The sequence below is a fragment of the Branchiostoma lanceolatum genome, chromosome 3 (assembly GCF_035083965.1).
Source record: "Branchiostoma lanceolatum isolate klBraLanc5 chromosome 3, klBraLanc5.hap2, whole genome shotgun sequence".
NCBI lineage: Eukaryota > Metazoa > Chordata > Leptocardii > Amphioxiformes > Branchiostomatidae > Branchiostoma > Branchiostoma lanceolatum.
Window position 1 is genome coordinate 32,143,252 of NC_089724.1, and position 14,651 is coordinate 32,157,902.

The 14,651-nt window shown below is 42.0% G+C and overlaps 1 protein-coding gene and 1 long non-coding RNA gene across 3 annotated transcripts in view; one reads left to right on the forward strand and one right to left on the reverse strand.

Moving 5' to 3' along the window:
- Window positions 1-14,651, forward strand: part of LOC136431439 (cilia- and flagella-associated protein 43-like) — a 75,685-nt gene that overhangs the window by 27,203 nt on the left and 33,831 nt on the right. For both annotated transcript variants that reach the window (XM_066422812.1, XM_066422813.1), the window contains exons 11-18: window positions 1,879-2,027; window positions 3,215-3,318; window positions 3,679-3,837; window positions 6,081-6,262; window positions 8,328-8,477; window positions 11,346-11,476; window positions 12,378-12,564; window positions 13,156-13,260. In XM_066422812.1, coding sequence (XP_066278909.1) covers window positions 1,879-2,027; window positions 3,215-3,318; window positions 3,679-3,837; window positions 6,081-6,262; window positions 8,328-8,477; window positions 11,346-11,476; window positions 12,378-12,564; window positions 13,156-13,260 — 1,167 coding nt within the window. The remainder of the gene's footprint in view (window positions 1-1,878; window positions 2,028-3,214; window positions 3,319-3,678; window positions 3,838-6,080; window positions 6,263-8,327; window positions 8,478-11,345; window positions 11,477-12,377; window positions 12,565-13,155; window positions 13,261-14,651) is intronic.
- Window positions 9,778-12,449, reverse strand: LOC136431447 (uncharacterized). The gene is made up of 2 exons (XR_010755068.1): window positions 12,349-12,449; window positions 9,778-10,867 (listed from the first exon to the last, which is right to left on the reverse strand). It is a non-coding gene; the product is annotated as an uncharacterized lncRNA (long non-coding RNA).

Below are 14,651 nucleotides of genomic sequence, written 5' to 3' on the forward strand. Positions count from 1 at the left end.
CGAAGTTTACAGACCCGCAGGTCCATACGAAGTTTACAGCCCGCTTTTCCGGATAGACCGAAGGAAAGCGGGTCATTAACGTATTATCATATAGCCATTGTCCATATAGTAGTTAGTAGTACTTTGAGTTGTATTTGATTTGTGTAGTATTTGTCTTAACATGAAATATAAAAACAAAACCCCCTGTCATTTAATGGTAACGTTCGAACACCGGGTCCATAGAAAGTTTATAGACCCGCAGGTCCATACGAAGATTAATGACCTGCTTTTCGGGTCTGTATGAAGAATGGAGGCCCGCAAATGGAGCCTTCTGATTGGTCGACGACATCTACCTATATGATAATCTACTATAATCACCTTTGCCACAAAAAATTAATATGTTTTTGGTAGCGTTTGTATGTTTGTGGTTTACCAGCAATTTATTAACTCGAGAAGCTATGAATGGATCATTTTGAAACTTGGTAACATTATGTGGTTAGATCATGTCCTATCAATAAAACGACTAGATTTTGGGCCCCCTGGCAACTTTCCTTAGCACTGCAGCAGAACTTCATCAAAATTTTTGGGTGGTAGATAGCAGTTGGGAAGAATGATATAAGTTTGGGCCCTCTAATTCACTAAGTTTTCGAATTTTTACCTTAAAGTTTGCAACCGTCTCCCCACTGCTATGCAAAGCTGTGTCGGTGCTGTGCTTGTGCTGTCACCGTGGTTAGTGGTGTTTGATTCCATTATGTAGCAAGTAGCAGGACAGAGCTGGGGCTGATCACCATAATGTATTGATGTGTTTGAGTAAGAAAAATTGCCATCATTTACCAGTACATGTATAGAATCATCAGTTTCTCATTAATTATGCAAATTAGGTCTTAGTTTGCATATTTTTCATTTAATATCAACATTCCTCTCTTCCTTCTGTTACAAATGACTTATGTTTGAATAGTCCTATCATAGAACACAGAGGATTTATGAACTTTTCTCATTAGTAATGCAAATTAGATTCTGATGTTGACATCTAATTGCCATTTAATTAGATACAAAGCATCACTTAGGCTATCTACATAGCAAAGATTACGATGATTCGTCAATCCCCTCTTATAATATACTTTATAAGTGAAAAAAATACGCAAGGGTTTCATGGGGCACGACGCCCTCCCGACATATATTTTGTCGGAGGCGCGGCAATTGTAGGTAGGTCCGGGGGAATACTTCCGCGGGAAAATTGTGAAATCTTAACCTGCTCAAACACTATTTCCTGCATTCTTAGGAGCAAATTTGGCTGGTAGACTTGAAGCTTTGTTTTATGGCATCTCTATGATTGAAAAATACACAATGGTTTCAGCTTGATATTTGGGGGCGATGCCCTCAGAACATATTTTTCGCCCAATTCTAGGTGGGTCCAGGGGTGTTTCATGGGAAAATTTTTGAAATTCACCCTCTGAAATGCCCATTTTGAGGGGCAACTTTGCTGGGAGACTTTGCTGGAAATCAGCATACGCTTTACTAGTAATTCATAGATTACGTTTTACGTTGCAGAAAGGTAACTGCCTATAAGCTACGTTTCACATAGAATGAAAGCGACCGATTACCGTTAACGGCTGATGTACCGATTACGAATTACATTGATTTGGGGCGGCTGCCTACGGATTACGAAGACTAAAAAGGCTCGATTACGCCTTAGGAAAAAGGGTATGCAGGCCCTCATACATACACACATACAAACGGTATACCCAAACATAGCTTTCTTGGCGAAGGTGATAATATTAATAGACCAGTAGTTTGTTAAGCTAGACAATTTAAAGGCAAACCTTAATTTGCTTGCAAATGTTACCTTCCCAGTTTGTTGTTTATTTGCACATTAAAAAAATTATTCTGGTATTCCAGGCCACTAGCCTGGTGTGCAGCCCCTCCACTGAGGTTGCAGCTGTGGGGACCAAGTCTGGCCATGTGTACTTTGTGGACTTGTCTAACTTGCAGAGCCCCAGGATCATCTACAGACACCACATGCACCAGGGACCGGTACTGCACCTCATGTAAGTCAACAATATAATACCCTAGGCCTGAATCTCACTGGACTGTGCTAAGCTGGAAATTGCACCAACTTTGTGAATATGTGCCAATTTTCCCCTGCCGTCACATTGACATGTAATGCACATTCAAGTAAAATTTCGCTTCCAAATCAGATACAAGATAGCTTTATTGGAAATCGCAGTGTTGCCACTGAATGGACCGATCCAGTTCGAACACCATAAGCCCCGCCCCCTGTTCTATTTCGAATAGTCCGTCAAAAACAGCCCTTGACGGACAAAAACAGTCGCGCGCGCTTGGCTGTCGCATATGCAGACTATCTTCTCTTGAGCTTTTTTTGCTCTGAAACCCTTTCAGAGCGGACCAAATAAAAATGGTATGCCTTCTTTGTGGACGGATGTATCCACTGAGTAGGGTTGTTTGAGGAGAGGGTAAATGTAGTTACGGTGAGGGCGTTATGTTTTCGGTCAATGCGGAAGCAGGCTACGTCGCATAGCATTACCTTGTTGGTGACCATCAGTGCCAGATTTTTGACAAGCAGCCGATGCACGTGTAAAACAGGGTACGTATATCTGTGACAGGGTTCCCACTGTGTTGACTGCATGAATTGCAGCTGCATGTCCTTTAGCAATTAACTATCAAAATGCAATTCTTACACTTACCGTGTCGCATTCATATTAATCAGTTTCATACACAAGTACAGAAGAGGCGGAACTCTGTTCTAGCGGACTTTGTAGTAGTTGGCAATGTGTTTCAAGCTCTCTCCTCATGAGTGCCCAAGCTATTTTCTTTTTCATTTCGTTTTTTTCCTGAGTTTACATGCAGCCAATACAATGAAAAACCTGTGACAGATGTACATACTCTGCTAAACGCGTGCCATTCCTGTCCAACTAGCGCTGTTCTTGACGGAGGTATTCCAAATAGAATAGGGGGTTCTATTGTTCGATATGGTGTTCGACTGGATCGGTCCATTGCAAACTAAATGTATAATGTTTAAGATCAAAAAGATTTGCACCATTTTGCCAAGTCATTTTCTGCTTGGATGTAATCAGGGGAGTGAACTGGAGCTAGAATACGATGAACTCCAGGCTGTTCGCTACCCTGAGCGCCAACCTTGGTAGGGGAGTGGTTGGGAGCAAAGTCATGGGAAGATCCTGAATATGCATTAACTACCTGTTCTATCTCTCTGCAGGCATGACAGGGAAGGTAAAGTGCTGGTGACGGGTTCAGATGATGGATATGTGTTCGTCATGGACCCACGACCATCGACAGAGTTTAAAATCCTGGGCTACATAGGTACGTTTTTCCCATATTTTTGCAATTCTCCATTTTCTCCATTTGCTGTAAATTTTTGCAGGGACTTACATTTATTTGTAATTTCATGGTAGGAAGGGAAAGGAGGTTTTCGTAGTGTTAAAAGTTCAGGGCCGAAAGCATTCTGTAGTACAGTAGAAATGCAAAAATTTATTTTCACAGTGGTCTCTCCACTGCAAATCCATGACATTGTAAATATTATGTTTCCAATGTTACAGAATAGTTTCAACCGCAAATTTAAAACACTGGGAAAACCTCCTTTTCCCTTCTACCTTGAAATAAAGCCACCTTGAAAGTAAACAAATTTACAGTTACTGTAAAATCTGTTGAATTTTGCCGCAGCTGTTGCAGGAGAAATCAGCAGTGTGTCCGTGCTGAACGAGGGGAACTCTGGGTCGGGGGTCAAGGTCGTGGTCACTTCTGACCCTTCTCCTCAGACTCGTCCACAAGCACCTGCAACCCAGCTGGTCAAGTTTGACCTGTCAGATGCTGTGCTGAAAGGTAGAGTAAATCCTGACACTTCCTTACTTGGCAACTTATTCAGTTTTTAAGCATTCTCTTCTAACTGTCAAAGTGGAAGCATAATGCTTGAGATGAAGTGTATTGCAGAGTACTGATAGTGCAGTGGGGCTTCGCAATGGCTCTGTTTTGAATGTACGAATCAATCAATCAATCAATCAATCAGTCAATCAGTCAATCAATCAATCAATCAATCAATCAATGATTTAGTATGATCATTATGATCAGCTATGAAATGTACATTGTAGCCACAGGCTGAATGGCATACTTAACGGTGCACGCACCAGTTCTTCCGCGACAGGGGTCCCTGGTAGTCCGCGACAAAAAGGGACGAAAGGGTTTCGAGGGTCTGGGTTTGAGTTCACATTTCTCAAAATGTGCTTCGAACTGACATTAAATACTAACATGGCTGAAAAGCGTATGAATTGGTGTGTTTTGGGTGGAAATTGCGTTTGGATCCGAGCCTTACTTCCGGATATCTATACGCGTTGAAGGTAAAATGCCCCTTTGACCCAGATTGACCTTTGTTGCGTTCTTTTGGCCGTGTTGCATTACCTCGCACGTTGGGTTATTGTGAAAATCTAAGTGGTAGGATTTTCCTTATAATGGGCTTGATTATACCTTGGAGTTTTCTCTTTCTGACACTAACAGTCATTTTCGTGTCAAAAAAATTTGTGATGTGTTTAGTTCCGCAGGAAAATGCCCAATTTTGCGCCGCATTTTTTCCGGAAAAATAGTTTTTCTCTCTTATACAGTAGATTCCGCATATCTGTATAGCCCATTTGTCAGCGTAAATTATACGACTCCCCGAACTATACAACTCCCCGAACTAGTGATATTGACGTCCCGAAGGAAGGAGGGGGGGGGGGCGAATAGGATTTTGAGCAAGACACACAAACACACTCGATATTCACTCACGATATCGCAACTTTATTTTGCAAAATTTTAATCAAAGTACAAATCCTACCTTTCCCGCGATTTTAACGTCACCATATTGGAATAAATACGCGATCTATTTTGTTCAGATAAGCCCGAACTGCGTGGGATACTTCTGCCAAAAAAAACTCCCGCCATATGTTGATCACGTGAAATCTTGCAGCGAACCAATCAGAGCGCATGTTTTCATGACGCAAACCAATCAGCGCTTAGAACACTCGGTAAACATGAGTAAACAAAGATGGCTGCCCCGGCGTCACCCAGCCTTCGCCGCTACATTTTACGTGAAATTGCGCCGTAAAACACGATTCATCTACGCTACATAAGCAGAATTTTCACGGGAAAAGAGTTTAAAGAATACATTCTCCGCACAAATAACGGCAAATCGCGGCAAATCACAGCGTAAAGGCTCAAATGCTCGGGCAAAAATCTTGTTTTTCTTAACGTTTCGCTGACTTTCGTCGCGTCGCTAGAGCCTTGAAAAACAGGTTTTTGATGAGATCAACGTATGTCAAAGGTACCGATATCGACTGTTTGAAAGCAGAACAATAGCAAGAAACAAAAGAGTGCGATTGTCGAACGGTTAGAAAAATAAGACCGGCGTCCCCGCTCCCGAAACTACAATACAAACCCAAAATTTAGCCTATAGTTTCAGGTCATTTTACGATAAAATCGGACAAGATTCTATACAATACACCGAACTTTACGATTATGGACGATACAGTATGTTATACATTGCTTTTACCATTGAGTGGATGGTAAATGGTTTGGTGTTTTGGAATTCTATACAGAAATACGAAATATACAGAAAAAAGGTATACAAATAATTGGAATCTACTGTATGTACTAAAATTACAGAGGTTGAAGAAACCGAAACTCGGGTTTTCTTGTAGCTAGAGGGATATCCTTCATTCCCATTCACAGTTGTTTTGGCTCAGAAGTATTTCCTGGAAGAGACGGTCGCTAGACTTGAGGGTGACTGTGCAAACTCGAATTGAGATCCAAAATAAACTAGGGGGTGCCCCCTTAACATACAAAACTTAATTAAAACTTTAGGCAATTTATCAAATTATCGTTCATAATGGTTTAAACATCATAAACCATGTAACAAGTAAACCTGTCTCAGGAGCCATACCCAGTATACCGGCTTATTCGTCATTGATTGAGGAATCAAAGCATGAAGGTACTGTAGACTTTATATAACGTTACATTAAATTTGTGAGGGAACATAATAGACAACTGTGATAACTTCTCAACATGAATGATAAAATGTTGAACTTCCTATTCAGATCCCACCAGCGTGCATGGCAGTACCAGGTGTGACTTTACTGATGAGGGAGTTCAGAAGCAGACATGGAAACTATCCGTACCCTGCCACGGAGCCTGTCTGGCTCCCGGGGGACTGGTGTACGCATTAGCACACCACAACAAGAGGCTGCAGAGGTTCAACTTGGTACAAACTAAGGGAGAGGTGAGTGGTGCTGGTTGTATATCTATAGCCTGGATGCCAGACTGGTTCTAGGGCCTATACACAGTCCAGTTGCTCGACTCCAGGCCCGGCTAACATACATTTGTACCCCCTAAGGAAATTTTGCCACTGAGCCCTCTCTGCATTAGACCCTGTAGCAAAATTTCCTTGTGGGGCATGTTGGCTCTAGAGCTGAGGAGCTGGCCTTTGAAGGCCCTTGAAACAGGCTGGCATCCAGGCCATTGTATCTAGTGTCAGGAGAGTATCTGACAGTGTGTATTTTTCAAGAAAGTCTAAGACTGCATGTTCTTGTGTGGAAAAATTGACATTTTCTTCTACCCTGTCTCGACAAAGGTCCACCTCATACTCGGAAAAAAGTCTTGAAATGAATTGAATATCCATTAATCATGCCATGATATTTCTGGAAAATACACACTGGATCTGAACACCCATATTGAACGTTATCACAGCCCAGGTATGACAATTATATTAGAACAAAAGCCCAAGCAAAGATACCATATTTCTTCTAATAAAGGACACACTTTTTTGACATTTCAACTTTCAAGGTGGGGGTTCAGGTCAAAGCCAAAGTCCGGGTGCGCACTTTATTCAGGTTTTCTGTCGAGAAAAATCGTGACAAAAGCCAGGCAGCCAGCGATCTATTCATGTCGTTTATCATTTACAAGATAACGATGTTACAAGTATTTTAATCACATATGCGTGTATTGTTTTGAGTATTAAAAAGTATTATTACGTTAACATTTAGTGATATGAAAATAATATCCTGAGACACCGATTTAATTTTGAAATAACGCTTGCGGTGTCAACCGCCGGTGCACCCCACGCCGCTTGCGACAATTCCTATGGAAGCACACGGCTAGAAATACATATCATACGTATCCACAAATATTTTGATCTTGATTTTGTTTTGACGTGCAAAATGCTAAATCAGCTGGGTAGCTTTAAACATGGAAACCCATGCTACTTTCGGTTGGTTGAACTCCCAAATTACGCCAAAGGCCCCATAAATCTGCAAATAAGTGTATGTTTTCCCGAAAGATTCTTGTAATCATACATTTCTTTACTAGAATATCGCTATGATTGTAGTTGAAGAAAACGCTGTATTTTGTAGCCTCCGTTTCATATAACGGCGGTCGTCCCTCGGCTACACAACTCCCTTGGCTACACAACTCCCATGCCGGCATTAGAGAACCCCCGAACCCCCCCCCCCCTCCCCAATATATACGCCGCCGTTATAGGAAGCCTTCGAAGGAGGCTAGTATTTTTGCATTTACAAGTGTAACAATTTCAAACAATGAAAACTCGCGCTGATGCCTGCTGCTGCCCCATGACGCACCGCGCCTACAGCTCTACCAATCAGAGCGATGCCGGCTGTAGGCACAACCAATCAGAGATGCGCATCCCGCACGTCATGCAAGATTTGCATACACCATGCTTTGATCAAGCACCAGCCCGCGGCGCGTGAAATGAGTCAAGTGGCGGGATTTTGCGGGGAAAACGCCGGGAAACAAAGTTTTATTATGTTTAAAAATGCTTTATACAAGTTTATCTTTGAATAGCCCGGTAGAAATCAAACGGTTCGATGTTTGGAGGTTAGCCTCCTCACCGATACAAAATCCTCGCATCAGACTCTCTCGTCCCGTGGCGTGAGGTCAAGTTACTGATTTTTGACTGCCGGAATCAAAGCGTGGTTCTGACGGTAAAATCATGAATTTGTGACTGTAAGATAAAGAAGTGTTGACGCTGAAAAAATATGATTAGTTTTTCCTAAAAATTCTGTGGCTGTCGATTAGGCTAAACATAAAATCATTGGGAATTTATCAAAGGATGCCGCGCGATACGGGAGTGTTGGCACGTCTTGGGGATACTTCGGGTGCAGTCGCCGGCAAAAATGGGGTGCACACTTTATTCAGGTTTTTCTTCAGACTATCTCAGCTCGCATGAAAGGGTTGGCAATGAGTCCCAAATCGGGGGTTCATCCTTTATTAGAAGAAATATGGTATTACCAGTAACATATGGTAACATACACCTTATCCTGTTATTCCAGAATGAGGAGAATAACTACACACTCCAACCTGATGAGGAGTACCTGAGTCATCAGTTGCCTGGCGGTTCTGTGATGTTGTCCACTCACCAGCAGTGGCTCGCCTCCTGTTCACCTGACGGCAGGGTGGCTGTTAGGACTCTACAGCAGATTGTGAGTCTTCAAGCATACATCACGATGGTCAAATGTAGGCGCGAAATTTCCAGACTTTTTTAGAATTCGAACGGCATTCTATCATGTTCGAAGTGACGTATTCGAATAGAACGTGCGTTCTATTCGGGGTCACTCGCGGTCAGTTGCAGGTTTTCACTGTAAATCCGCGCCAAAACGCCCTTTCTGTCCGAGGTCCCTTGCATAAGAATAAAAAACACTTTATCACAAATACAAACTATTTTCTGGACAGATTTTCTTTCCTGGCATTTTGTTGTGGACATGGAACATGTAACTAAGCTACTGGTGCCATTGTTGATGACTTTGAATCTTGCAGGGCTTGTTTACGCCGGCATCAAGTACCCCCTCCCCTTATCCGTGAGGCTTGACATTATTCCAAAGTGGTATGAAAAACTCGAGCAATGTGAGTTCAAACTCACTCATCGAGGGCTTAAATTATCGAGAACTAATATCCCCAGGCTTGTGTTTTAGGGATTTTTCTGATACGGCGGAAATTTTTAATTACAGGTGTTTGGGTGTAAAAAAAAAGTATTTTTCGACCTATTTTCGGCTGTAGAAATAATTTGAAAGAGAAATTAAATAAATCCAAAAACAGAAAGTTTAGTATTATTGTTATTGTTCAGAATATAGAATATTGGAATTTTTAGTCACTTTATTTAAACCGTTATTTAAACCGTTTTGTTATTTTGTCCACCGAACATCCTTTCTAAAACAGCCAACTTGGCCAATCTAAGAAAATATTCAGACAAAATTATGCAACATGCGTAAAACGGCAGGATTTGAGGTATACATATTGACTAATCTAATTTCCGATTGGCGAGACATGTGCGAAAGATCGTTTTTCTAAATATCATGATTTTTTAGAAGATGTTACAGCTCCCCCGGGGACCGCGCGGGAGTCCCGGTAACCTGATACGCTCCCTTACAGTGGAAAGTTTCCCCTGGCAACGAACCATCGTGCATTTTGTTTCTTTGTGATTTGAGTATTCTGAGAATAGAAGATTCACTCGAACAAGGAGCACTTCTCAATATCATGTTGTTGCCCCTCATTGTGCCCTATGCCTATCGTATGGAATATTATAAGAGCGAGAATATATACAGAGTGAGCTGGAATCTTCTGACTGCCTCATGCGTCGCACAACGTGGCAGCCTCTATGTCTAAATCTAAGTTTATATCTTGAACTGGGACGAACTCAGCGAAAGTTTCCCACCAAACATGAAACGCCTGAAGGATGACAGCATCACAGAGTAACAAAGCAAAAAGGAAACACATTGATACATGAAAAGTTCATATAAATTATGTTCCAGAAATCAATACAATTCACTGAAACCACACCCAAACTTCTTATAATCCTTCGATTTTATATACAGTAGAATCCGCTTAACTGCACATCCCAGTTGTCAGCGTATTTGGTGCAATTATCTGGCTGGTGCAATACTACGAAATTGCCCAGCTGGACTGGTAGTACACAGTATCATACAGGAGGTGAATAATTCATAAACCTTGGTGTGCTGTATGAACTTGTTAGCACTCATTCAGATGTTAGAAAGCTTTTGTTTTACAGGTACAGTGTGGTAACACTGTAAATTCCACCTCTTGTTAGGGCCACATTTTTGTATTAAAACAGTAAATTTCAAATTCTCAGGAAAGACATCTCAGGACACAGTGAAATCAGTAAGCGCCAGAGAGGCCCCTGTCATGTTTTGACAGATTAGACTGTGTACATCATCGTAGTGAATTACTGTACAATGTACTGTACTACGTATCCAGTGGGTAGATATGGTTAGATGACTTAGGTCAGTGACAGACCATTCTCCTTATAGCAGAGCCGAACCCGCATATACATCCTTCGGGTGAATGTAGGAAGTTTCTAGGACGCGGATTCAGCTCTGCCATAAAAGAATGTGATAGATGATCACGTCGGCACCGCACCATCAAAAGCGACTGCTACATTGTATGTCCGTCCACGCATCTGTAGCCCTTGTCGATTCGCTGTGCGGTTTCCGCCTAGATCTCAGTGAGAACTGTGACTAGATGTACGTAAACATGCTGGTCTTTTATTATTCAGCAGCAGTATGTGAATATAGCGCTGCCGCAAACCTAAAACCGCCAACAACACCCTCAGTGTCATCCTTGATGCGAAATCAAATCCCTGCAAACTTGATTGCATTCACGGTAATAAGACAGCACTTGTACAGGTAGAGACCATTTTTTGCTGAGTACAGCGTATGTCTGCCAAAGCGCAATGAACATCCCCTCTTATTTCAACTGAAAGGAAGTGTGTATCTGACTTTCAGCAGAGCAAGTTGGCCCGCACACCTCAGGTCGCAGCTCAATTGTCCATGTCTTTATCCTTCTACGTGGGTGTTGCCTGCAAAATAATGATAACAATGATTTGAATTTTGGTCGACATTCATAAATATTTGAGTTGAGCACCTTAAATCTGGGCGAGGCCGAGGACTTATTAATCACCCCTTGTATCTACCGATTTCCTGCTCTTGTTGGGTCGTTCCTGTTAGCACCTCCATTGATAATACCAATGGCAGCGGTAAAAGGGACCACCGACAACCACTTTCAACTGCATGATTTCAATATGCATGAGATTGCATTTTTGAAGGCTTGAAAATCCAAAATTTCCCAGACCTCCCTAGATTGCAAGCACCTCCCCCTCCCCCCCCCACATTATAATTCTGGACACACTCATGAACCCGGCTGGCTGGAATACTGGTCAGGCTGCTTTGAAAAGTTCACTAGATGCTTTAGAAATATCTCAAGAGGCTTTAATTAGATATGTACCGTAGTCTCCAATATAAGCCCCAAATGAATATTTCTGGTGTGCTTGTATGCAGGAGCGGTGGAGCGAGGTGGTGGCCCACAGTTTTGCCACAGGAGGGGTCGGGTGGATGAGGATCAGCACAGACATGCAGTACCTCTTCACCATTGGCAGGAAGGATGGCACCCTCACCTGCTACAAGTGGAAGTGAGTGCCTGATGATTATTTGCTTTGAACGCCCCCATGAAACTCCTTTCCTGCGGTACCTGGTAATTATCTTGCCATACCCGCTGGAAATTGCATGCCCTGTCCATTTTTGCCGTACCCAAAGGCTTCCATGTCGTATAGCCCAACAATGTGAAGTCGCAAACATTCCAGGCCATGGACCTCTCTGCCGAGTGGCATTGTACAAATTGGGCACAATCTTTGAACACTTCAGAATCTGGAAACTGTTGTGAAATGTGGTCTGGAGTGCTCAAGTGGGGTTTGCAGATTGGAGTGTTCTCAAGATTGGGTGTGATTTGTACAACGGCACTCTACAGAGCGGTGGCCACGAATGTTTGACTGAGCATAGACATGAGAATAGTCTGTGGAAAATGCGAGAAACAAGTCCTGGAAGTGACAAACGGCAGACAAACTGAAGTATGGTTGTATAAGAAAAGGCGTAAATGATATGCAATCCTGTGGCTTTGCTACATGGATGAAAATTTCATGGATCCGTGGCCAGCACAGGGGTTCTATCTCAGGGTTGGGCCCACCTTAGTCTATAATGTAAGGGATTGTATTTGTGACGTAAAGCCGGCTGCCCTGTGTTATAAGGGAGCTTCAGGCATTGAAGCCTCAATTGTAAAACCGCTGCATGTAAAAGGACCCAACATACTTATGAAGAAGAGTAGGAGCCATGATAACAAAGCCGCATTGCACAACAAGCTATTGAAAAGCATCTTACTTCACCTCAATTAAGGAAGGTTATGTTGTTGCATCAATTCATTTTCTATTTCAGACACCCTGCTTCATATTTTTATTTGTTCTTGACCAATTTTCTACGTTAGTCTGTATTTTTCCCATCCCCAACATACTTCTAAATGTGCATTGTCCGCCTCAAAAGTTTTAGCCCAGCTGGTAAGACAGAGGCCAGTGAGGCGATGGAGTTTGCTCGTGGCCACAATACCAAGATGCACAGCTTGCGCCGACTGGAGGGTGCGTCAGCTGCCACCATGCCAGAATGGTCGATCGTGAAAACCGTCTCCCACTCGGACTCCAGGCCTGACTCCGCCACCCAGTGGGAAGAAAAGGTACTGCAGGAGGCACATATTTGTTGAACAATTATCACGATACACAAGGTAACAGTTATAAGTCAAGCAACTTGATAGTCTTTAGATATGGTCTAAGCCAACCATTTCCGACATCTATCGGTTGAGTAACTGTTGATGATGATCGGTTGAGTAACTGTTACCTTCAAGTTGCTTATCTTATTACCTGAATGTCTAAACTTCATTGACATACAAAAATGTAGTGGCGTGAGGATAGCAAGAACATTTTATAATGATGTGAAGATTGGTGACAGCCTGGCCTTTACCATTCTTTATACAACATTCACAAACAAAGCTCAAAATGACATTCATTTGGAAAAAAAGCAAGAAATGAAGCAGATGTGTTTGGTGATTTGATACACTTTTATATAGATCTAAACCAATCCCAAAGCCCCCCTCCTCCGTTAAAATATAGAAATGCAAAATAAAAAGACATAAAATTTTTAATGGAAATATTTCACAGATATGCAGTCACCCTCTCATTGGTCGAACTGCTAATTGCCATGCTATCATTGGTTCAATTGCTAATTGTCAGATGGACAGTCAGGATAATTGTTATTGTAACCCATGCAGTTAAAGAATCGTAAGGAGGAAGCCGTGTCCAAGGATGAGATTTTCACCACTCCCACCCCAACTCCAGCATCTGATGCCACCTGGCTGGAAAGCAAGATACAGCAGGTACTGTAAATTCAGTTATTTTCACGGTGTTTTAAGTTTGTGGTTCAAACAATACAGTATACTACTGTAATGCATGGAAATGCATTTTCATGGTGTCATGAATTTGCAGAGGAGAGGTCACCAGAAAAACCACGGAAATAAAATCACCACAGACATTTGAAAATTTACAGTAACATCCTTACAGCCACATTAGTCTCCTCGTAGGCTGTTATAGTGTTTGATATCTTTTCACAGTAAATTTTCCCTCTAAATTGAATTAAATTTGACATCTCAAAACAATATTCTATACATCACATGTCAGCTTGACCATGCCATAGGCCATGTTGATTTCAAATTGATTATATAGATGACATCTGTGCGTGCATCAATTTTTGTCCATTTCCACACAAAAAAAAGTTTTCTACCATTATAAAAATCGGGGAAAGCAACAAACGTTGGGTAACATAAATTCGCCATTTTTCCGATAATGGTTGACTGAAATTAATCTAGCAGAACAATAAACCATCCTTTTTTTTCTATTATTCTGTCAGTATCATGTACTATCTTTGCACTAATCATATATATGGTAGATTTTGTCTCTAGTCGTGCTGACACCATTATATTTCAACTTGAAACTACCGTCCGCCGCACGCACAATGACGGTGTTGTCGGACAGGTGTGAACATTATTTCGGGAGAGAAGATTCGTCTTGAATATCTTACCGCTAATTAAATTTTATACAGCAGCTATTAGTTCCATCCTTGGCTTGAGGAGAGTGCTATGGATATAGATGTGTCCAAGTAAAAAAATACACGACAAAACGGCCGTACCGCACACATCAGGCCTTCGAGAACAACCCGTGTGTTGAGTCGGTAGAACGTCACTCAAAGTCGACCCCCATCGTCATGGAAATTTGTACATTATTCATCGGGGCGTTAGCTGGATGCCGTAGAAATGGTAATACTACTATGTCCATGTGTTTCTGTTTGTGCTAAGAGCAAACTTTGAGGAAAATATCGCCATCAGTCCACTATCACACACAACATTTAGACAAAAAAGTGTTCCTCGCAAACGTTTGTCGTCTGTCGAATAGCAGGATTCTGGGTAGAGAATATGGCGGCGGGAAAATTCACAGTAGTGCCGTAGCCATTGGTTGTAGCAACAAAGAGGCGTTTTGATGATTAATCACACTTAGAGTCCAGTTGTAGGTTAGCAAAAGAGATTCTAATAAGTTGTATTGTAAATAATTGTGTTGAGCAGGAAGCGGATGTGACATTTGTCTTATAAACCAGCGAACAACTATGTAGTATAATTCTCCCACGAAGCCCTCAGACTGTGACAATAAGGGACGGAGAGTTTTTGACGTAGCCAACTTCTAATGCATGGTTATCGAAGCTTTTCAGACAGTGTTC